General features: G+C 39.3%; 1 protein-coding gene across 2 annotated transcripts in view; it reads right to left on the minus strand.

The window, feature by feature from the left end:
* The window catches only part of LOC132389583 (latent-transforming growth factor beta-binding protein 2-like), a 408,009-nt gene that overhangs the window by 298,299 nt on the left and 84,832 nt on the right, over nt 1-24,878 (minus strand). For both annotated transcript variants that reach the window (XM_059962068.1, XM_059962075.1), the window contains exon 4: nt 10,440-10,636. In XM_059962068.1, the coding sequence (XP_059818051.1) occupies nt 10,440-10,636 (197 nt within the window). The remainder of the gene's footprint in view (nt 1-10,439; nt 10,637-24,878) is intronic.

The following is a 24,878-nucleotide window of genomic DNA, read 5'->3' on the forward strand; positions in this document are numbered from 1 at the left end:
GATTGGCACATTGCTTATGTGGCTCCATTGTTTAAAAAGGGTTCTAAGAACAAACCTAGCAATTACAGGCCTGTAAGTTTGACGTCAGTGGTGGGTAAATTAATGGAAAGTATTCTTAGAGATGGTATATATAATTATCTGGATAGACAGGGTCTGATTAGGAACAGTCAACATGGATTTGTGCGTGGAAGGTCATGTTTGACAAATCTTATTAAATTTTTATGAGGTTATGAAGAAAATTGACGAGGGTAAAGCAGTGGATGTTGTCTATATGGACTTCAGTAAGGCCTTTGACAAGATTCCGCACAGAAGGTTAGTTAAGAAGGTTCAATTGCGAGATATTAGTATTGAAGTAGTAAAATGGATTCAACAGTGGCTGGATGGGAGATGCCAGAGAGTAGTGATGGATAACTGTTTGTCAGGTTGGAGGCCGGTGACTAGTGGTGTGTCTCAGGGATCTGTACTGGGTCCAATGTTGTTTGTCATATACATTAATGATCTGGATGATGGGGTGGTAAATTGGATTAGTAAGTATGCAGATGATACTAAGGTAGGTGGCACTGTGGTAAATGAAGTAGGTTTTCAAAGTTTGCAGAGAGATTTAGGCCAGTTAGAAGAGTGGGCTGAGTGATGGTAGATGGAGTTTAATGCTGATAAGTGTGAGGTGCTACATTTTGGTAGGAATAATCCAAATAGGACATATATGGAAATGGTATGGCATTGAAGAATGCAGTAGAACAGAGTGATCCAGGAATAATGGTGCATAGTTCCCTGAAGGTGGAATCTCATGTGGATAGGGTGGTGAAGAAAGCTTTTGGTATGTTGGCCTTTATAAATCAGAGCATTGAGTATAGGAGTTGGGATGTAATGTTAAAATTGTACAAGGCATTGATAAGGCCAAATTTGTAATATTGTGTACAGTTCTGGTCAATGAATTATAGGAAAGATGTCAACAAATTAGAGAGAGCACAGAGAAGATTTACTAGAATGTTACCTGGGTTTCAGCACCCAAGTTACAGGGAAAGATTGAACAAGTTAGGTCTTTATTCTTTGGAGCGTAGAAGGTTGAGGGGGGACTTGATAGAAGTATTTAAAATTATGAGGGGGATAGATAGAGTTGACGTGGATAGGCTTTTTCCATTGAGAGTAGGGGAGATTCAAACAAGAGGACATGAGTTGAGACTTAGGGGGCAAAAGTTTAAGGGTAACATGAGGGGGCATTTCTTTACTCAGAGACTGGTAGCTGTGTGGAATGAGCTTCCAGTAGAACTGGTAGAGGCAGGTTTGGTATTGTCATTTAAAGCAAAATTGGATAGGTATATGGACAGTAAAGGAATGGAGGGTTATGGGCTGAGTGTGAGTCAGTGGGATTAGGTGAGAGTAAGTGTTCAGCATGGACTAGAAGGGCCGAGATGGCCTGTTTCCATGCTGTAATTGTTATATGGTTATAAGAGAATTCCAAGGCATTCTATACATACATCAAGAGGAAGAGGGTAACTAGAGAGAGGGTAGGACCACTGAAGGAGAACATTTGTTTGGATATGGAGGGTGTGGGCAAGGTCTTTAATGAGTACTCCACATAGGGAAAGGATATGGAGGATGGAGAGATCAATGCTAAGTGTACTGAGGCCCTAGGCAAAGTTCCACCAGACTGTTCAGTAGCTAATGTTGCCCCATTATTCAAGAAGGGAACAAGCAATAACCCTAGAAACTATAGGCCAGTGAGTTTCACGACAACGATAGGGAATTTACTGGAGAGAATTCTTCGGAATAGGATTATGAGCATTTGGAAAACCATCACCCATTTGGAAAACCATTGCCCATATGGCTTTGTGTGAGTCAAGTTGTGCCTTACTAATTTGATTTGAGTTTTTGATGAGGTGACAAGAGTGACTGATGAAGATAGAGCGAGATATGTTGTCTACATCTATTTTAGTAATATATGACAAGGTCCCTCATGGGAGGCTCATCCAGAAGATTATGATGCATGGGATCCATGATGAATTGGCTGAATGGATTCAGAACTTGCTAGCCCACAGAAGACGGAGGGTAGTAATTGAAAGGACTTAATCTAGCTGGAGCTCTGTGGTGTTCCACAGGGAACACTGGGACCGCTGTTGTTTGTCATGTACATAGATGACCTGGAGGAAAATGGAGATGGGTGGCTTAATAAGTTTGCAGATGAAATGAAGATTGGTCATGTTGATAATGTAGAAGACTGGCAAAGAATGCAATGGGATATATATCAGCTGCCGATATGGGCAGAGGAATGGTAGATGGAGTTTAAACCTACCAAATGCGAAGTGTTACACCTTGGTTGGTCAAATGCAAAGAGACAGTAAACTGTTAAAGATCCTTAGAAGTTTTGATGAGCAGAGGGATCTTGGGGTCCAATTTCATAGCTCCTTGAGAATGGCTGCACAGGTTCATAAGATGCTTACAAAGGTATGTGGCATGCTTTCCTTTATTAGTTCAATAGTCAGGAAGTTATGTTGCAGCCTTATAAAACTCTAATTAAGCCGCATCTGGAGTACTGCATATAGTTCTAATCACCCCATTATAGGAAGGATGTTGAGGCTTTGAAAAGGGTGCAGAAGAGGTTTGAGGTATAATAAGAGGGTGGACAAATTGGGGTTGTTTTTTGGAGTGCAGTAGGCTGAGGGGATATCTGATAGAGGTTTATAAGATCATGAGAAGCATAGATAGACAGACAATATATTTTTCCAAGGGTTGAAATGTTTAATAGCAGAGGGCATACATTTAAGGTGAGAGGGGGTAAAAGCAAAGGAGATGTTAAGGCAAGCTTTTTTAGAGAGGGAGTAGTGGCTGCCAAGAATGTGCTATCTGGGGTGGTGGTAGATGCAGAAACATTAGCAGCTTTTAAAAGACATTTAAATGGGCACATGAATGTGAGGAAAATGAAAGGAAGTATTGATTATGTAGGCAGAAGAGATCAGTTTAGCTAGCCAGTTGATTACTAACTTACTTGATTCACCAGAACATTGTGGGCTGAAGGGCCTGTGCCTCTGCTGAACTTTCCTAAAACTTGTTCAGTTAAATCATGCATTTGTGACTTATGAATGCATGATTTAACTAAACAAGCTTTAGGAAAGTTCAGCAGAGGAACAGGCCCTTCAGCTCACAATACCACTAGTGACTTTGTAAAAAAGGAGCTAATGTGACATACAAAATGTATGCATACATACATGCAGAATTGATAGTAGATCTGTGAATATTATTTTGTAAATCATACAAATTGTCTATAAATTTCTACTGACATTGTGCAACAATGCAAAATAAATGGGAATCATTTTGTTGGCTTTTCAAAGGTTCAAACGTTCACTTATTATCAAAGTATACACATCTCTGGTCTAATTTTATTAACCAAACTGAGAAGTTACAGCACTCAGAAAGGATTCAATAGAGAGTTTTTTAACTTTGAAAAGTTTAGAGTGATCTAGTTTGATCATTGTGAATGTTAATACATGATACACTTCAAAAGTATGATGCCATATATAAAAGAGATTTGAAATGGAGGCCAATGGTGTAGGATATCCTGAAAGAGGTGAGTAATTATAGTGAGGTAGAGCAGATGAGTATGTCGCTGAAGAGCTAGTTCACGCACAAAGGCTACTTGGACCATTGGAATCACTTCTGCAACAAATGTGAACTATATAAGAACAACAGGTAGCACTTGAATTGGAAGGGGATTTATATCTCTGTTAGATCCCTGTTAGAGCTACTCTGGTCAGTTTAAACTAATCTGGTGGAGGATCAAACCCAAAGTAGTAGTTGAAGTAAATATTGAGGTTAGAGTAATCAAGTCAAGTTGGCAAGAAGTGAATATGGAAGGTCTGACAGGCTAACCTGTATTTACTTTGATGCAAGAAAACTCAAAGTTAAGTAAATGAGCTCAAAACATGGAATTGAGATATAGCTTATACAGAAACATGGGTGAGAGATGGAAAGGACTGCCAAGTCAATGTTTGAGAGGATTTTTTGCTTCAAGTATAGCAGATGTTGAGTTAGGAGAGTCTTTATTTGGAAGAACATCATGGCAACATTTAGAGAGGTATTTAAATTAGATAACCGGGAAGTGATGCATTTTCGGAAGTTAAGCTCGCCCAGGGAATGCACAGTAAATGACAAGGCCCTAGGGATTGTTGTTGAACAGAGAGACTTTGGGATACAAGTGGATAGTGAGAAAATGGGTACACAGGGTGGTGAGAAAGATACTTATCATGCTTATATTCATTAGGCAAGAGACTAAGTATATGAATGGCAATGCCACATTACAGTTGTACAAAATGTTGTATTAAGCTGTACTTGAGTATTGCGTGCAACTCTAGCCACCACCCTATAAGTTCTAGGTCAATAACTTTTCCCAATTTTCATAAAAGACAACTGATTAAATCTAGTTTCCAGTTGTAGAGGTTTGAAGGGATGGAGAGAACAACAAGGAAGGTTAAAGCCATAAGGGATTGAGACATATATTATGGTAGCACTAGCTAAAAAAGAGGATGTTAAGAATGAGTAGCTACCTAGGTTTGGAAGAGGGATTTGTGAAAATGGAAATCTGATGGAATGGAATCTAAAACTTCAGTAGAGGAGGAAGAAAGACTGTTGAAAGCTAGTAATGTGAGATACAACACTAATTATATGATTACTAAAAATATTGAGTTAATTTATCAAATAGAACTGATGTGGTTTCTTAAACTTACAGCAAGTTAGGCCAGAGTACTGTTAGAGACCAAAAGCAATTTTCAAGAATCAGAATGAGATTTGGATGGAAAAATAATGTGACAGGCAGCTGAAAATTCAGATTGAACATGATCCTATGAAACAGCCATCCAGCATCATCTAAACAGCCACAAAAAAACTGTTGTTTAAGAAACTGACTTCCACTTAAGAGACTCAAGGTGAATTCTCTTGAATACCACCACTAACCTATTAAGTAACACTACAGCGTACAGTATTGAGGGCAATATGCTTGTATGGATTGAGGATTAATGAATAGTAAACAGAATCTGAATAAATGGGACAATTGTAGACCAAGAGGTTGGACAAGTAAAGTGTTGCAGAGCTCAGTAATGAGACCCCACAATCTATATTTATGGTAAGGATTAGGAAATCCATAAAACCATTTGTGACCCACTCACTGGGCTTGTATATAAACTCGATTCGATAGTGGACAGCTAACAGCCACGTCTCGGGTTGGTGTGATTCGAGGTTCAACCAAACAGGAAAGTTGGGATTTCCCAATTAACAGAACCCCGATTTGAGCGAATGCTGTGAAAAATACTATCAATACACAATTATCGGTCGGCAAGGAATAACGGATCATACACCGCATAAAATTATAACAAAAGTATATTTACTAATTTCTGTTTTATCAAAGAGTAATTAAGTGTAATAAGGAAAGGGCCCATTACAGTTAAACGCGTCTAAATGTGCACATGACATTGAAGCTTGTATCTTCCAAAGCTAGGTATAACCGTTACTCATGGTATTGATTTCTCATCTGCAATCACCGGTAGAGCTTTCCACCTTGGACTCCATTTTGCAAAGCACTCCTTGAAATTGCATTTTTCCATTGGATCAAATCCTAAGGCTGTCTCTCCCAATCTTTTCTCCACATCTCCCGCCAAAAGACCACGAACCCCACCAGTGTCCATCACAAACCCCTCCACCCAGCTCTCTCTGGTACCTTCTCCCAATTCCACCTTCCTGATTGGCTGACACAGCATTCTAAGTTGAACATCATAGCCCCTTGTACTTACCCAAAACCAAAACATTCTACTGGTAGGACACACTGCTTATATAGAAAGATATTAAATGAAATACCCTGCGGTATTAGCAGTAGAAATCTTAACCAGGGCATTACAAGAACATAGAGACTACTCCGCCATTCTATCTCTGCTCTGCCATTCTATTATGACTGATTTATTATCCACCTCAACCCCATTCTCCTGTGTTCGTCCAGTAACCTTTGATGCTGTGACTAATCAAGAACCTATCAACTTCCTCTTTAAATATCCAATGACTTGGGTCTTCACAGCCATCTATGGCAATGAATTCCACAGATTCACCACCTTCTGGCTAAAGAAATTCCTCCTCATCCCTGTGCTAAAGGGATGTCCTTGTATTCTGAACCTGTGCCCTCTGGTCCTAGAATTCTTCACTCTAAGAAATATCTCCTCCACATCCACTACGTCTAGGCTATTCAATATTTGATAGTTCGCAACGTGATTGACCCTCATTCTTCTGAACTCCAGTGAGTACAGATCCAGAGCCATCAAACACTCCCCATACTTTAGCCCTTCCATTCCTAGAACCTCCCCGGACCCTCTCCAATGCCAGCACATCCTTTCTTAGATAAGAGGCCCAAAACTGCTTGCAACACTCCAAGAGCAGTCTGGCCAATGCCTTATAAAGCCTCAGCAACACATTCTCACTCCTATATATTAGTCCTTTCAAAATGTATGCTAGCATCGCATTTGCCTTCCTTACCAATGACTCAACCTACAAGTTAACCTTTAGGCTCCTCCACAAGGACTGCAAGACCCTTTGCATGTCTGATTATTGAATTTTCTCAACATTTAGAAAATAGTGTATGCTTTTATCACATATAATATTTCAGACTATGCTGATGATATAAAGTTAGAAGGCAGTATGTGCAGCGCAGTAACATATCTGAAGAAGCTACGGTACTGCCTCAGCTCTAAAGATCCAGGTACAATCTTGTGTAGAGCTTACATGGTCTCTGTAAACTCCAGTTTCCTTCCACATCACAATTAAGTTTTAGTTAGCAGTTAATTTACCTTGGAAAATAGTCCTTACTGTGAAGGCACGTGACAGCATTTGAAGAAGTTGCCAAGAATATGGAAGAATTAAAGAAGAGAATTAATGAAGGATATATTTAAAGATATGTTTGTGGTATCACTGAGCCAAGAGGTTGTTTCTGTACTTTGTAACAATGAGGATACTTTTAGAATTGGAATTGGTTTATGACTAACACAGTGAAAAACTAATCTTGCATACTGTTCATACAGATCAGTTCATTGCTCAGAACATTGAGGCAGAACAAGATAAAACACTAACAGAATGCAGATTGAAGGGTAACAGCTACAGAGAATATGAAATGCAGGTAGACAATAAGGAGCAAGATTATAAAGAGGTAGATTGTGAAGTCCAGATTCCACCTTATTGTACCTGGGAACCATTCAAGTCTTAAGACATCTGGGTAGAAACTGTCATTGAGCCTAGTGGCACATGCTTTCAGGTTTTTGTATTTTCTGTCTGATGGGAGAGGAGAGAAGAAAGACTGTCTAGTGCTGATGGTATTTTTGATTATACAGGATGCTTTTCTGAGACAGTGAGAAGTACAGAGTCCATGGAGGAGAAGCTGGATTCCATGATGTCTTGAGCTGTCTCTACAACTCTCAGGCACAGCTATACTTGACAATGATGCATTCAAGTCCTGGAAGGTTATTTTCTGTGGTGCATCAATAAGTGTTAACAGGAATCTTTTTGACCTCTAGGAAGTAGAGGCTTTGGTGAGCAATCTTGGTTGCAGTATTAATATGTTTATACAAGGACAGGCAACTGGTGATGTTCACTCTAGGAATTTGAAGCTTCCATCCCTTTCAATCTCAGCACTATTGCTGTATACAGAAACGTGGTCATGGCCCCATATCCTGAAGTTTCCTCTTTTGTTTTGGTGACATTGAGTGAAAGCTTACTGTCATGACAGCATGTTAGTAAGCTCTCTGAGTCATTGTTATTTGAAATACTGCCCACTACAATGTTATCTGCAAACCTGCAGAATATGGGCATGCTGTCATGAGCATACATGAAGCAAAATAGTGAGCTAAGGATGCAACCTTGTGGAGCACCCATGTTGAAAATAATCATGGCAGAGGTATTGCTGCCTATCCTTAGTGATTGCAGTCTGCTGATTACAAAGTTGAAAATACAGTTGCAGGAGAATGCATTAACTCTCAGGTCTTGTAGCTGCAGAAAGTCTTTACCGCAATTCTGACAAGTGCATGAATAAAGACATGAAACGTTACAAGAAAAAAATGTGAACTCATTTATTTTGGTAGATAAAATGGGATTGGTTTCATAGAGTCATTGAGTACTCAGCCCACCTAATCTGTGTCAGCCTGATCTTCTGCCTAGTCTGATCTACCTGTACCTAGACCACATCCCTCCAAACTCCACCTATCCATGTACCTGTCCAAACTGCTCTTAAATGTTCAATTAAATCTGCATCTACCACTTCTACTGGCAGCTTGTTCCTCAGTCGCACCACACGCTTGTGTGAAGAGGTTCCCCCCACAGATTCCTTTTAAATATTTCACCTTTCACCCTAAACATACGATTGCTAGTTCTAGATTCACTCAACCTCAAGCGAAAAAGCCTGAGTGCTTTTACCCTATCTATACCCTCCTAATTTTGTATACCTCTAAGATCTCCCTCATTCTCCTGCAATCCATGAGTAAAAGGCAGAAAAATATTAATTGGCCATATAATTACTCACTCAATTGGCCTGACACAACACTGTGGACTGAAGGGCCTGTTTCTGTGCTGCATTGTTCTAGGCTTTGTTCTATTCAAACTTTTCCTATGACTCAGGCCTTCAAGTCTCAGCAACATCTTCAAAGTTTCCTCTGCATTCATTCAAGCTAATTGATATATATCCTGTTGGCAGATGATCAGGACTGCACACAATACTCCAATTTCGGCCTCACCAAAATCTTAAACAACTTCAACATAACATCCCAATTCCTGTATCGAATACTTAGATTAATGAAGACCAATGTGCCAAAAGCTATCTTTATGACCCTATCCATCTGTAATACAACTTTCAAGGAACAATGGATTTGTATTACTAGATCCCTTTCTTCTACTGTGTATCTCAGTGCACTACCATTCACTGTGAAAGTGTTACTCTGGTGTGTCCTCACAAGTTACAACATCTCACACTGTCTACATTAAATTCTATCTGCTATTTTTCAGACCCCTTTCTCCAATGGTTCAGATCTATTTGCAAACATTGAGAGCTTTCCTAGCCTTCCCTTCTGTCCACTACAAAAAGACCATAAGACATAGGATCAGAATTAAGCCATTCAGCCCGTTGATGATCCTCCATTCCATCACGTCTGATTTATTATCCCTCTTAACTCCATTCTCCTGTCTTTTCTCTATAATTATGCCCCTAGTCTTGGTGTCTTCCACAAATTTGCTGATCTAGTTTACCATGTTTACATCTAAATCATTAATATAGATGATAAACAACAACAGACCCAGCTTTGCTCTCTGTGGTACAACACTAATCACAGGCCTCCAATCAGACAGACAACAATCCACTCTCTGGTTACTCCCAATAAGCCAATGTTGAATCCAACTATCTACTTCACCCTGAATGCCAAGCAACTTAACCTTCTGGACCAGCTCCCCACATAGGATTATGTCAAAGGCCTTGCTAATGTCTATGTATTAGTGTAAATGGGTGCTTGATGATTAGTATAAACTTGGTGAGCGGAAGGGCTGATTTCCATGATATGTGACTCAATGGATATACAGTGCCTATAAAAAGTATTCACACCACTCCCCCACCCCTTGAAGTTTTAATGTTTTATTGCTTTACAACACTGAATCAGAGGGTTTAATTTGGCTTTTTTCTTGACACTGATCAATAGAAAAAGACTCATTCATGTCAAAGTGAAAACAGATATCTACAAAGTGATCTAAACCAGGGTGATGGGCAATCTTTCTTGTAGTTATATAGCTGCCATTATTCATTTGAAGTACATCAGTTGAATATATTATAATACATAATAAAGATTGTACTTAATTTGAGAATGTATCAGAGAACATGAATGATGCATATACATCTGCTTGATATTGAAAGATAACATTAAGAATAAGTACAAGATCATCAACCAGCCAAAAGTGAATGCAAGTTTTAGTCACATTTGACTTGTTTAATAATTTATTTCATGTTAAAAAGCTGAATAGTGGATGCTGTAACAATTTATGCAGAAGAGAACATAAACATAATGAGTTCTCTGCATCTTAAACATTGTTTAAATTGTAAGTACTCCAATTCTGATGAAAAATTAATAACTCAGAATAGCAACTTTCCACTGGCTTGGTGATTACTTTCAGTTTTTGTGTTCTTTTGTAAATCAAAATGGTTCATGCTTTAGGAACCCATGAGCTGTTACTGCTTCAGAAAGAACCAATGTAAGAATTAGTATTAGTGTGAAACCAGGTTGTATACTTGTAATTTTAAATATTCTAATGACAAATTGGCCAGCTGAACGGGAAAAAATATTTGACAACTGTCTTGTAAAGTTTATCAGATTATGCCTGTGAAGGTGTAATATAAAATCAAATTATATTAAAAGTACATATTTGTTTCTGTCACTCACCTCGTGGTAGTGCATTTTCATTTTCTGCTATTACTTGTCCATTTGTAGCAAAACGGTTCTGAACCTGTGCCTGTCCATTTCTGGCAAATACTGAGTTGGACAGTAGCTGTCCATTTCCATTTGATAAGTGTTTCACCATACGTGATGTTCCTGTCAATTGCTGAGTATTTACATGCTGTCCATAATTACTTTGTTGACTGTTGGGGGAGAAAAGCATCATAAATAAAACTGAAGATGTTAAAATTTTAATTAAGAATCAAATTATTTGCTTAAATTGGAATTTTATACTTAAAAATTCTAAAAAAAATTGTGTGTGTGTATATATATATATATATATATATATATATATATATATATATATACACATACATACACACATACATACACACACACATACACTTGGATATTGCAATATTTTCTATTTTGTCCAACTATTGTTTTTACAATAACAGAATTTTCATAACACTGAAAAAAGAGAAGGATATGGCGAGACAGGCAATAAGTGCACATATACTGTATTTGATCAGAAAGTCAAGAATCCAGTAGCAAAAGGAGGTGTTGAACTCCAGGTCTAGATGTCTGGAAATATGTTTACTTGGAATTACAGTATTAAAGGAGGAGCTGTAGTTAACAAATAGTAATCTGACAGAGGTGTCTCTATTATCCAGATGTTCATAGATGAGTAGAACCATGGAGATGGCATCTGCCATGAACCTTTTTCTGCAGTAGGCACATTATTGTGGATTGATGTTGCCTGGGCAACTGCAGTTGGCATATGTCATGACCAGCCTCTTGAATGTGAATGTCTGAGTTACTGGGCAGTAGCCATTAAGGCATGTTACCTTATTTGACCATAAATAAATGACCACACATTTTAAAGGGACCTTTTCTCTCCTCCATTACCATTTGGACTTAATATACTTATAAAATCTTTTAGGATTTCCCTTTACGATATTTACCAAGGATATCTCATGTACCCTTATATGCCTCCTGATTTCCTTCTGACGTGCTCTCCTATAACTGTTATATTCTTCAAGGGATTCACTTGATCCTAACTGACTATAGCTTCTATCTTCTGACTAAAGCTTCAATATCTGAGCCTGGCCTCATCATGATCGTAGAGAAGGACTTAAATAGCCATCTCAGTATGTGAAAGGGAAGTGGAATTGAAATGAGTGGCCAGACTGTTGCAGTGGATGAAGCGAAGGTGCTTGATGATGTAATCCCCAAATCCATGCTGAGTCCCACCAGTGTAAAGGAGGCCATGCTATGAGCATCAGATACAATAAATGACAGTGACAGATTTGCAGGTGAACTGCTGCCTCACCTGGAAGGAGTGTTTAGGGGCTCTGAATGGTGGTGAGGGAGGTGGGAGTGTCTGCAGAATCTCTTCTACATCATAGCTTGGAATGGCAATTGCACTGCCTAAGAAAGTGAGAAATTGTAGGGAGTTGTGGACACAGCTCAGTGTAACATGAAATCCATCCTCTTCTCTATGAAATCCATCTACAACTTTTGCTGCCTCAGAAAAGCAGCCAACATAAAGCAGCCAACCCCCTCTGACCCAGACATTCTCTCATGCCCCTCACCCATCAGAAAGACAATGCAACCCCAGGCTCAAAGGTAGCATTTGACCCAATGTTATAAGTCTCTTGAATGGATCTCATGTGTTAAAATTAATTCTTGACCTCTCAATCTACCCCGGCATAGCTCTTGCACCTTGTAGTCTATCTGCAACCTAACAGCATCAACATCAATTTCTCTAAGTTCTGGTAATCACTCCCCTCAGTTTTCTTCCCCCACTTTGTTTTCACTCATTCCAGTGGCCCTGTTACCCCTTCTCTTTCTCTCCCCCATGCTCACAACCTGCCAATCACCTCCCTCTGGTCTACCACCTCCTTCCCTTCACCATGTTCTACTGCCCTCTACTATCGGATTCCTCCTTCAGCCCTTTGCACCTTCCATCTATCCTCTCCTGGCTTCTTGCATCATATGACTGTGAAGGATAGTAGCAAAATTAGGCTATTCAGCCTACTGAGTCTGGTCTACCATTGTATCATGGCTGATTTATTCTCCCTCTCAACCTCATTCTCCTCTCCTGCCTTCTTCCCATAACCTTTGACACCTTGACTAACCAAGAACCTATCTGTCTTCACTTTAAATATATCCAATGACTTGGCCTCCACAGCCATCTGTGGCAATGAATTCCACAGATTCACCACTCTCTGACTAAAGAAATTTCTCTTCATTACCACCTACTTACCCACACTTACCTGGACTCAACTATTTCCTGCCAGTATGCTCCTCCCCTCCCCCTTCCATTTTATTCAGGCTTCTGCCCCATTCCTTTCCAGTCGATGGAAGATCTTGACCTAAAATGTCAATTGTTCATTGCCCTCTATAGATGCTGCCTGATGTGCTAAGTTTCTCCAGAATGTTCAAGCTATGTTGCATCCAGACAGAATGCTTTCTATGGTGAATCCATCAAAATTGGTAAGGATTAATAGGGACACGCTGAATTTCCTTAACCTTCCAAAAAAGTGGAGATGTTGTTGCGCTTTCTTGGCCATTGGACCTATGTGGCTGGACCAGTATAATCTACTGGTGATATTTACCCCTAAGAGCTTGAAGCTCACAACCATCTCCATCTCTATACCAGCAACACACACAAAATGACAGAGGAACTCAGCAGGCCAGGCAGCATCTATGGAAAAGAGTAAACAGTTGACGATTCTGGCCAAGACACTTAATCAGGACTGGAAAAAAAGATGCGGTCTGATTAAGAAGGTGGAGGGAAGGGGAGGAAGAAGTACAAGGTGGTAGGTGATAGGTGAAAAGGAGGGGTGGGGGTAAGGTTAAAGTAAAGAGATGGGAAGTTGATTGGTGAAACAGATAAAAGGGTGGAGAAGGGGGAATCAGAGAAGTGTGGGTAGAAGACCATGAAAGAAAGAGAAGAGCACCGGAGGGAGGTGATGGGCAGGTAAGGTGATAAGGTGAGAGAGGGAAATGGGAATGAGGAATGGTGAAGGAGGGGGAGGGCAATTACCAGAACTATGAGAAATAGAATTAGAATTGAAATAGGTAGCCACCATGAGATCCTGCTTTTTCTGGTTGACCGAGCATAGGTGCTCGGCAAAGTGGTCTCCCAATCTACATCAGATCTCATTGATATACAGGAGACCACACTGGGAGCACTGGATACCAATAGAAGACCCTAAAAGACTCACCGCTGAAGTGTCATCTCACCTGGAAAAACTGTTTGGGGCCCTAAATTGTAGTGAGGGAGGAAGCGTAGGGGCAGGTGTGACACTTGTTCACTTGCAAGGTTAAGTACCAGGAAGGAGGTCAATGGGGAGAGACAAATAGAGAAGAGAGTGATCCCTGGGGAAAGGAGAAAGTGCAGCGGGGGCCGGAGAGGAAAAATGTGCTTGGTGGTGAGATCCCATTGGAAATAGCAGAAGGAAAGAACTATGTGCTGGATGTGGAGGCCAGTGGGGTGGAAGGTGAGGATAAGAGGAAACCTATCCCTGCTGGGGTGCAGGAGAATAGAGTGAGGGCAGAATTACATGAAATGGAAGAGATGCGGTAAGGGCGGTGTTGATGATAGAGGAAGGGAAGCCCCTTTCTTTGAGGAGGGAGGACATGTCATTAGTTCTGGAATGAAAAGCCTCATCCTGAGACCCAATGTGACAGCAACAGAGGAACTAAGAGAAGAAGGTGGCATTTTTACCACCTCTGCATCATTGATTTTCACTGATGTGAGTGTCATTTTGTAAAATCTCTGTGAAAATCCAATTACAGCTTCCATCCAATTTCTAGAAACATTCTTTCTCATATACAAATTTATTTCATAAAAGTGAGGTAACATCAGAAGCTTATATAAAAATCTAGATATGCCTCGAACAGCAATAGACTTTCAATGGTATCAATTCAGTTTTAAAATTCTTATTTCTGTTTTTAAATCTCTCTAGGGCTCTGACAGTTCCAATTCTATAATCTCTTCCAGCTATACCAATAAATTTGCATCAATACCGCACCTTGTGTTTTGAAAAGTACCCAAGGTTTTTTTTAAAGAAATATAAAATAAAATCTCCTGACATCTCCCCTTATTCTGGATTATCCCCAGATAATCACTCCATCACTGCTAGCCATACATTCAGTTCCAAAGGCAATGTTTTCAATTACCTATTTCTTTCCTCCTTTAAAGAGGCTCCTTGAACCTTCTGACTAAGTGTTTGCACGCTGACTAAGCTGTTCATCTATCTCCAGGTTTGACTTGGTCCCAAATTTGCTAACTCTTCCTAGATCACAATAAAACCTTATAGTTCTACTCAGGACACAGATTAAACCTTTTGGATCAATCCACACACTTATAATTTTGCGTAAGGATATCTACAGTCCGTGAAAGTTATAATTACAGGGTATCTTTTGTTGTTTTGGCATTAAATACCTATCTGCATTCCTACAAGACCCATGAGCCATGTGTGGAGAGTGCAAACAGCATCCTTAATAACCCACACAACACACACAAATGCTGGTGGAACAGAGAAGGCCAGGGAGCATCTATAAGGAGAAGCACTGTCGACTTTTCGGGCCGAGACCCTTCATCAGGACGCTTAATAACGCAATCAATCACCCTATTAAGTTCCAGATCCCCCACAGAATTCTTCAGCCTTTCTGAAAACACAAAACTGGAATGAAAACAGATCAGCCTCAATTCTGACACACTGCCAAAAAAATGTGAGAAATAAGATTGCCCCTATCTACAATCAACTAACTTGCCACCTACTACTGTAAGTGGAATTAAGCATTTGCACAGAATGGCCATTACCAGGAAACCTGACATTTACCTGTTTTATTTGTTGTGTATGGACACAGTTGAACAACTGTGTTGTTTTGCCAAGCATTGTGAGCATGCTAGTTTGTACTAGAATGTGTGGTAACACCTGTGTGCTACACCCAGCACATCCTTTAACACAAATGACACATTTACATATAATGTGATAAATAAACCTGATCAGAATCTCTTCTCATTACTACCACCAGGAGAAGGTACAGAAGCCTGAAGACGCACACTCAACAACTTAAGAACCGCTTCTTCCCCTCCACCATCAGATTTCTGAATGCACTACATCACTTTTCACTGTCCTTTTGCACTACTTATTTCTTTATATATTTCTTAATGTAATTTATAATATTTTTCTATGCATTGCACTGTACTTCCATCACAAAACATCACGAGGTTCTCAAGATGCTAGAAATCCACAGCAACACACACTGACCTGCTGAAAGAACTCAGCAGGTCAGGCAATATCTATGGAGAGGAATAAACATTGAACTTTTTGGCTGAGACCATTCATCAGGACACAGAAACCTGATTCTGAGATATATTATTGCAAGGGACTTAAGCAATTTAGAGAGAAACAAAATAAAGCTATGAGAGAAGTGAAGAGTGGTTGATAATGTGAAGCCTTGCCCACATGGAGGTCACCTATGATTAGGAATCACAGGTTGCAAACCCATGTGACCAGAGACCCAGCAAATTGAAAGGGAGCGTGGCAAACATATATGAAAGCAGATTTCAGCATTTAGTTGTAGTCACAGTGTTTTGCTGGAAACCTTGAAGACATCAAAAAGACAGTGATAAAGGATGAATTTATAAGGATAACCTTCTTCAAATCAAACACTGACAGGGAACATCCTTCTTGTAATCAAACACAACCTGAACAATGAATAATTTGCATCTTCTGTTTCTCATGAAGATGAAAACAATTGACTACAGAAGCTTAAAAAAAACAGTAACTGTGCTTTTTATTCAGAAAGCTAGCAAAATCATAAACCAAGGCAAATCTGTTTAACTGGATAGACTTTGAAACTCAGCACAATGTGTTCTGTTGAGATATAGAGAATTTACAGCTTGGCCATGTCATGCTGAATATGTGCCTTTTTTTTAAAAAGGATATCACAGTGATGCAGCAGGTAGTACTGTTGCTTCATAAATTCAGCAACCTGGGTTCAATCCAAATCTCCTAAACAATGGATGCTCCAGTTTGTTCTCATGTGTCATGTGAGCACTTTATTGACTAATTGACAACTGTAACTTGCTCTTTGAGCCATCATAGATTTGGCGGGTCAAATGACCTTCATCTAAGCACTAACAAACAATGTAAATGTAGAAAATGGCACATTTCTTGAATTCCCCTTGAACGATTGAAAGCATTCTATCAATCAGTAGCTTGAAGGTTCCAGTCTCAACATAATAATTTGCTTCAATGTACTATTGTTATTGGCCTAAATTAGTGAGAAATAGCCAGGGTTCCCACTCTCTGATCTCTTTCCACTGACCCAGAATGTAGGACAAAACCTTGAATTGACAGTTGACTTAAAAGTGCAGCATACTGAACAAGCGCCCTATTAACAATATGATGGAAATGTTGTTAAACAAAAATTTACAATTCTCTCCACTTTACTGAGTCTATTGGCAAAGTTTTCTGTAAATTTACTTATAGATGGCAGACTATTAATTCAATACCTCATCTACAATGTTTAAAAGACATTTGGTTAGGTATATGAACAGGAAAGGTTTAGATGGAAATAGGCTAAATATACAAAATGGAATAGGAACCCTGTTATCATGGACAAATTGGATTGACAGGTCTGTATAACTCAATGACTCTTTGGCTGAATTATGCCTGTTGTAGTCTTCACTCTTTTCAAGCAGAGGTTTGTGTAGTTACAGAATGTTTTGAATCTCTGGGGTCACAATGTTCCAATGAAATGTACCACCTTTGATGTAACAGACTACCAATGGCATTGTTCTCAAAACACAGCTTGTTGTCAGACATATACCTGCCTTATAATTACTTTGGTATCACTTGTGCTATTTAATCAAGTGAATTTGACAACATAAATGTTGATTATCCACTGCTGAACCGAGACCAGGAATAGGTAAATTATTTTCCAAAAAAAATGCACCACACAAAGATGATACAATGTTGCCTCCTGCTGTTTAAATTATATTTGCAAACACCTTTCCTTTCATAAGACCAAGGTTAATGTTCATTAACCCTGTAATGTGCCTTCAAATTTGACTTTCCAAAATGAGCCACTTCACACTTTTCCAGCGTGAACTCTATCTGCCACTTCTCAACCCAGCTCTGCATCCTGTCAATGTCCTGTTACAAGCAACAGTAACCCTCCACACTATCTACAACTCCACCAATCTTTGTGTCATCTGCAAATTTACTAACCCACCTTTCCACTTCCTCACCTAGAGCAGGGGTCCCAGAACAAATCCCTGCAAAACATGACTGTTCAGTAATTAATGAGATTCCCTCTCATTCTTCTAAATTCAAAATTTGAAGTTCAAAGTAAATTTATAGTCAAAGTACATATATGTCACCATACACTACCCAGAGATTTTTTTGCAGGTATACACAGTAAATATGAAGTACCACAGAATCAATGAAAAATGGCATACAACAAAGACAAACAAACAATGTGCAAATACAACAAAAAACAACAATAATAGAGTACTGTGTATAAGTCCTAGGCACCCTAGTTTTAATAGGTGCTCCCATATATAGAGATATAGATAGAGTGCCTATATAAAGTATTGCCCCCAAAGGAAGTTATCATGTTTTATTGTTTTACAACACTGAATCACAGTAGATTTTTTTTGACACTAATCAACAGAAAAAGACTCTTTCATGTCAAAGTAGAAACAGATCTCTTCAAAGTGGGATAAGTTGATCACAAATATAAAACACAATAATTCTATATTGCATAAGTATTCATCTCCCCCCCCCCCCCAACATGGCACACTAAATCATCATTGGTTTTAGATTTCACATAATTAGTTAAATGGAAATCTGTTATTGGAGACCTGTGTGCAGTCAAGATGCTTCAAGTGATGGTAGTAGAACTAAACCTATATCTGGAAGGTCCAACTGCTGATGAGTCAGTACCCTGGCAAGTCTACATCATGGAGACAAAAGAACACTCTAAGCAACTCCACAAAAAGGTTATTGAAAAGCACAAGTCAGGAGATGGATATAAGAAAATTTCCAAGAAAAATTCCACTGAATATCCCTTGGAATACAGTTTACTCAAGGAATGGAAAGAATATGGCACAGCTGTAAATCGACCTCAAGCATGCAGTCCTCAAAACTGAGTGACCATGCAAGAAGGGGACTAGTGAGGGAGGCCAATAAGAGACCTATGACAACTCCGGAGGAGTTACAAACTTCAATAGCTGAGATGAGAGAGACTGTGCATACAACAGTTGTTGCCTGGATGCTTCACCAGTCGCAGCTTTATGGGAGAACGCAAAGAGAAAGCAACTGTTGAAAAATCTCACATGAAATCTCGGCTAGAGTTTGCTAGAAGGCTTCTGGGAGACTCCGAGGTCAACTGGAAGAAGATTCTATAGTCTGATGAAACCAAAATTGAGTTTTTTGGCCATCAGACTAAATGCTATGTTTGGCCTAAGCCAAACACCACACATCATCAAAAACACACCATCCCTACCGTGAAGCATGGTGGTGGCTACATCATGCTGTGGGGATGCTTCACTGCAGCAGGTCCTGGAAGGCTTGTGAAGGTAAAGGGTAAAACGACTGCAGCAAAATATGTGGAAATCCTGGAGGAAAACCTGATGCAGTCTGCAAAAGAACTGCGACTTGGGAGAAGATTTGTTTTCTTGCAGGACAATGACCCCAAGCATAAAGCCAAAACTACACAGGAATGGCTTTAAAACAACATAGTTAAAGACATGGAGTGGTGAAGTCAGAGTCCAGACCTCAATCCAATTGAGAATTTCGAGCTGTAATTGAAAAGGGCTGTTCACTCATAATCCCCATGTAATCTGACAGAACTTGAGCAGTTTTTTTTTAAAGAAGAATGGGTAAAAAGTGCCGTGTTCAGACATGCAAAGCTGATAGATACTGTGGTGATATCACGTACAATGATGTGCCAGTACCTGATTGGACAGCACTGAGCATGTGCTGGGTTTGCCAGAATGTTTCAGCATGTGGCAAGGTTATGACATATTTGTTTATTATTGTAAATAAAAGTTCTCTAATTCTTCTAGAACATGATTCTTTACTGTTAACCCACGGAATGTTTAAATAGAAGTATCGTAATATGGCGTCAGTAGTGCTTCAGAAAGAATAATACGGGAGAATCGAGAATCGAAGATAATGGAAAAAAAAGAAAAAAAGTTTGAACGGTAATTGGTAAGAAGGCTTACTACCCCCCACCAGAACTTCAACTGACTGGCAACATAACTGAGAATTGAAGGATCTTCAAGCAACAGCTTGAACTGTACTTATTGGCAATTGATTATGAACAGAAATCGGAAAAAACCAAAGCTGCACCTTTGCTCCATGTAATCAGAAATGATGCAGTAGAGATATTTAATAATTTTGTCTTTGAAGATGGAGATAATTTCAATTTAAAGTCAATAATGGACAGATTTGAAGTATTTTGTATACCTAAGTGTAATTTAATGTATGAGCGATTTAAATTCTTCACATGTGTGCAGAGGGCTGCTGATAGAATTGATAAGTATATAACTGAGTTAAGAAAGCGTAGTAGAGTGTGCGAGTTTGGATTGCTCACAGATTCTCTTATTAAAGATAGACTGGTTTGTGGCATTCAAGATAATGCTCTGAGAGAAGGGCTTTTGCATGAGCAAGATTTAAATTTTGAACAAGCTTTTGCATTCTGCAAAGCTCCTGAGACCGTAAAGTCGCAGGCTGAAGAGGTTTTTGTTGAAAACTGCAATGTGAGCGCTGTTAAAAAAAAGCACAAATATATCAAGAAATATAATAATATGTCCACAAAACCGACAGAAAGCAAGACGGCATTTGAAAAAAAGTCTTGTGATCGCTGTGCACGAGAACACCGCCCAAATCAGTGTTTCGCATATGGCAAAACTTTACTACAGCTGCAGTAAGATTAATCATTTTTCACATTGTTGTAAAAGTAGAAAGAAGGAAATTGAAATGAAACAATTAAATGCTGAGATCGAAGATGAACGTGAGGAATTTTATATAGATGCGCTTTATGAAAATGCTGACATGGAAATATAAAAGCAGTAGCTGGAGTGTCTCAGATGACCAAACAGGAGGCAACTGATGATGTGAAAAAGCAATGGCAGGAAGAGGTTGCTTCAATGAAAGCGATAATGAAAGAGACACTGACAGAATATGAGATTCAGTCTAATCACCGTCTAGAGCAAAAACACTCACAGTGGGCACAGTATAAGAAGTGAAAGCACAAGCACAAGGAATTGAGAAGTTTTATTGAAATGATGAACTCTCAGCATAAGAAATACATTACACAGTTAATGAATGAATTAGATAAAGAAAAGAAGACTTGTATTTCATTACAAATGGAAGTGGAAGGAATTAGGAAAGATATAGTCCAAACATAAACAGGGAAGCAGATTGCTGAGAAGGATAGTGTGAAATGCTTACCTGAAATTCCAGATTCTAACCAGGATACGTGAGAGTATACCAAAAAATCCTGTTGAGATACATAAATAAAAGCTTAAAGCAGAACAAAAGAAGAAAAAGAAGAAGCACAAGAAGGGTCTGGCTCAGATAGCGGAGAGCGAACTTCAGAGTTTCAGTTAGCTGATATAGATTTGTTTATTGGTTAATGTTGTTATTTGTTTTTCTTTTTAAGGAAAAGATGTGATTCTTCAGAAATTCAGTTAACTGATGCAGATGAGACAAAACATGTAAATAATAACAAGGAAACTAAAGATCTGTGTGTACCACTTAGAAGGTCTACTCGTGTTCATAAACCCCAGAGGGACTGATAGAGACATGTTGAATTATGTCTTTGCTGTGATTAATGTTGTTATTTATTTTTTCTTTTTAAGTTAGGGAAGATGTGGAAGGGAAGAAGGAAAGGGAAGATATCACATGCAATGATGTGCTAGTACCTGATTGGACAGCACTGAGTATGCGCAGGGTTTACCAGAATGTTTCAGCATGTGGCGGGGTTAAGACATGTTTATTTATAGTGTAGGCCTTTCATTCCCAGAATCATTCTAGTAAACCTCCTCTGGATCTACTCCAATGTCAGCACCTCCTTTCTTTTCTATGGGGCCCAAAACTGCTCACAATACTTCAAATTTGGACTGACCAATGCCTTATAAAGTTTCAGCATCACATCATTGCTTTTACAGTCCAATCCTCAAAAAATGAATGCTAACATTGCTTTTGCCTTCTTTACAATGGAATTGAAGTGCAAGTTATCTTTTAAGGATTCCTGCACTAGGATTTCCAAGACCACTTCCACCTCCAATTTCAGAATTCGCTCCCCATTTAGAAAATAGTCTTTGCCTTTATTCCTTCTACCAAAGTCCATGACCATACAATTCCATACTCTGTATTCCATCTGCCATACTTTGCCAAATCTCCAATCTCTCTATATCCTTCCACAGACTCCCTGCTTCTTCAAAACTATCTGCACATTCACTTATCTCAGATAGACTCCTAGACAGGTACATAGAGTTTAGAAAAATAGAGGGCTATGGGTAAGCCTAGGTAGTTCTAGGGTAAGGACATGTTCAACACAGCTTTGTGGGCCAAAGGGCCTGTATTGTGCTGTGGGTTTTCTATGTTTCTATGTTTTTTTAAAGTATTGTACTGCACTATTTGTCACTAATGCAGAGCAGTCTGATGCTGTTATTATCAGTTTAAATAGCTAAATGGGGGGAGCTCCTTTTGCACACAGCTACAAATACTAATAGGGAAAGTCTCTTTCCAGGCATCGTGTACTCATAAAATAATGGAAGGAGACAGGTAACAGTAAAAGGATACCCAAAGTCTACATGGGTTAATTATAGTACAGAGCATTTCAATAATTAAATAATTACTCTTCAGTAATTGTTAAAATGAAAATGATCGTGCATCCAACTTTTGTTAGGCCTATCTGTATCCTAAAATTAATTTTGCCTACAAAAAATGTGGCAACCTGCCTCAATGGCTGTCATCCAGTAGCACCTAATCCACTGTGATAAAGTGCTACAAGAGGCTGGTGATGAAACATATCAACAAAGTTCTATAGATAATGTGGTGGAGAGTTTATTGGCCGCTTGTAAAACTACCTGGTATGAAAATACCAATGCTTTGAATGGAAGTAATGGATATGGGTTACTCCATCATGAGTAAAGCCCTTCCCACAATTGAACGTCTCTGCACTGAGCATTGTTGTAGTAAAGCAGCATCCATCACCATCAAGGACCCCCAGCACCCAGGCCATGCTCTCCTCTTGTTGCTGTCACCCAGGAGGGTGGTACAGGAGCATCAGGACCCACACCACCAGGTTTAGGAACAGTTATTACCCCTTAACTTTTGGGCTCTAGAACCAGAGGAGTTAACTTCACTTGACCCATCACTGAACTGTCCCTACAACCTTTGGACTCACTTTCAAAGACTCTTAAAATCATGTCAATATTTATTTCTTTTTTCTTTTGTATTTGCACAATTTGTTGACTTTTACACATTGACTTTAGTCCATTGTTTGGGGTACAGTCCTTTATTGATGCTACTGTGTTTCTTGGACTTACTGCAAGAAAACAAATCTCGGGGTTGTATATGGTGATAATAAATACTTTGATAATAAATTTACTTTGAACTTGAATGGACAGAAGAGCTCAAGAATTCAAGTGGCAACAGAGAAAAGCTGAACAGCTTTTATTTTATTCTATTGTCACTTTATATTGGCAATAAATTGTATTGCTCATCAATACTTCTCTGAATCATTTGTATTATTCAGAATTAAAAGTGATAGTTGTAAATGTGTGGAGGACGATGGCGCCTAATGGCGACTGCTTTGCTTGCATCTTCAGAAATAGCTCTATTTCTATTTTTAATATCTTTATTTTCCTCTTCAGGATTCTTCTGAAGACCCTGTCCTGAGTTGTACACCGACTTTGGTTATTTGTGGGAATGGGACGCGCTCTCGGGGTTTCGCGACTGGCTGCTTTTCAATACGCCAAGGACGCGGCCTAGAAGACAAATGTGCCTTCAGGGTGCTGGATTTTTGTTGTTCTGGAGGTGGGTGAATTCAAGGTTGGTGCCGCTGCCTGGTGCGTCTTGGGAGATAATAGATCGAAAGCAGTGAGCTGGCTTCTGGCTGTGTGCCCAAAGACCTGAGTTCTTTGGGCACAGAGTTCAAAAAAAGCGATGCAACAGAGTTTTAACACCATAAATGGGCAAGTTGTTTGGTTATGTCTCCCCTCTCACAGAGAGGGAGAGGGAGAACAAACGAACCTGTGGTACATCAAATACCGGGGGAACAACTTGTCTTTGGTGTACTGCAATTCTGTGTCTTTATTGATGCTTTGCTGGATTTTTTGAGCGCTTGGTGGGGGGGTGCTGATGCTTTTTGCTGGTGGAGTGGTCATTGCTTCCTGCTGCTTATGCATGAGAGGGGGTAGCTGGGGGGGGCTTTGGGGTTCTAACATTTAACTGTCATTCATTCTTTGGGGCACTCCTCTGTTTTTGTGGATGTTTGTGAGGAAAAAGAATTTCAGGATGTATATTGTATACACTTCCCTGACAGGAAATGTACCTATTAAAACATATTGAAACCTATTTCTTTTAAAGAAACAACTCACCACCCCACCCCCTTAGCACTACATATTGATCTGTTGTCTGTACATATGCTGGTTACACATCTGCATTGTTCTCTCTCTCTCTCTCTCTCTCTCTCTCTCTAGCTGCAATGTAAATACACCAGTTAAATCTATCCCCCACGTGCAGGCTTTCAGTTAATTGATATATAGGTTTGCACAGATACAACAAATTGGCAATGAAGATGAACCTGAATATCAGAAAATATCACAAACTGTGCCGGCAGTTACAGAACAAAATAGAAAGCTGAAGGACCCATGAGTAACAGTGAAAGACACACTGAATTTAAAGTAAAAATAACATGGTGATTGCTTCTGTCAGGAAAGTTGATGAATTTGATATTTTTAATGAAGGCTAGGAGTCATATATTGAGAGGGTTGAACTGTATTGTAATGTGAACAAAGTGGAGGAGCAAAAGAAAGCCCCTACATTTCTTAGCTTAATGCATGCATTAAGCAACCTTATGCAACCTAGTAACCACCAGCAAGCAAGACATTTGATGAAATTGTTACAATTTTACAAAAGCACTTGACCCCTAAACCACTGGCAATAGCTGAGAAATTCAGTTTTTACAAAAGTAACCAGTCAAAAGATGAAAGCATTTCTGAATACATTGCAGAACTGTGCAAACTTTCTCAGTACTATGATTTTAGAAATGGACTGCCTAATGTGATGCATTAAAGAACAGGCTTGTATGTGGCATGCATTGCCAAAGCACTCAAAAGAGGCTAGTGTCCAAAAGAGACCTAACCTTAGAATGGGCATTGACCACTGCATATCATTA

This window comes from Hypanus sabinus, chromosome 2 (genome assembly GCF_030144855.1).
Source record: "Hypanus sabinus isolate sHypSab1 chromosome 2, sHypSab1.hap1, whole genome shotgun sequence".
NCBI classification, from domain to species: domain Eukaryota; kingdom Metazoa; phylum Chordata; class Chondrichthyes; order Myliobatiformes; family Dasyatidae; genus Hypanus; species Hypanus sabinus.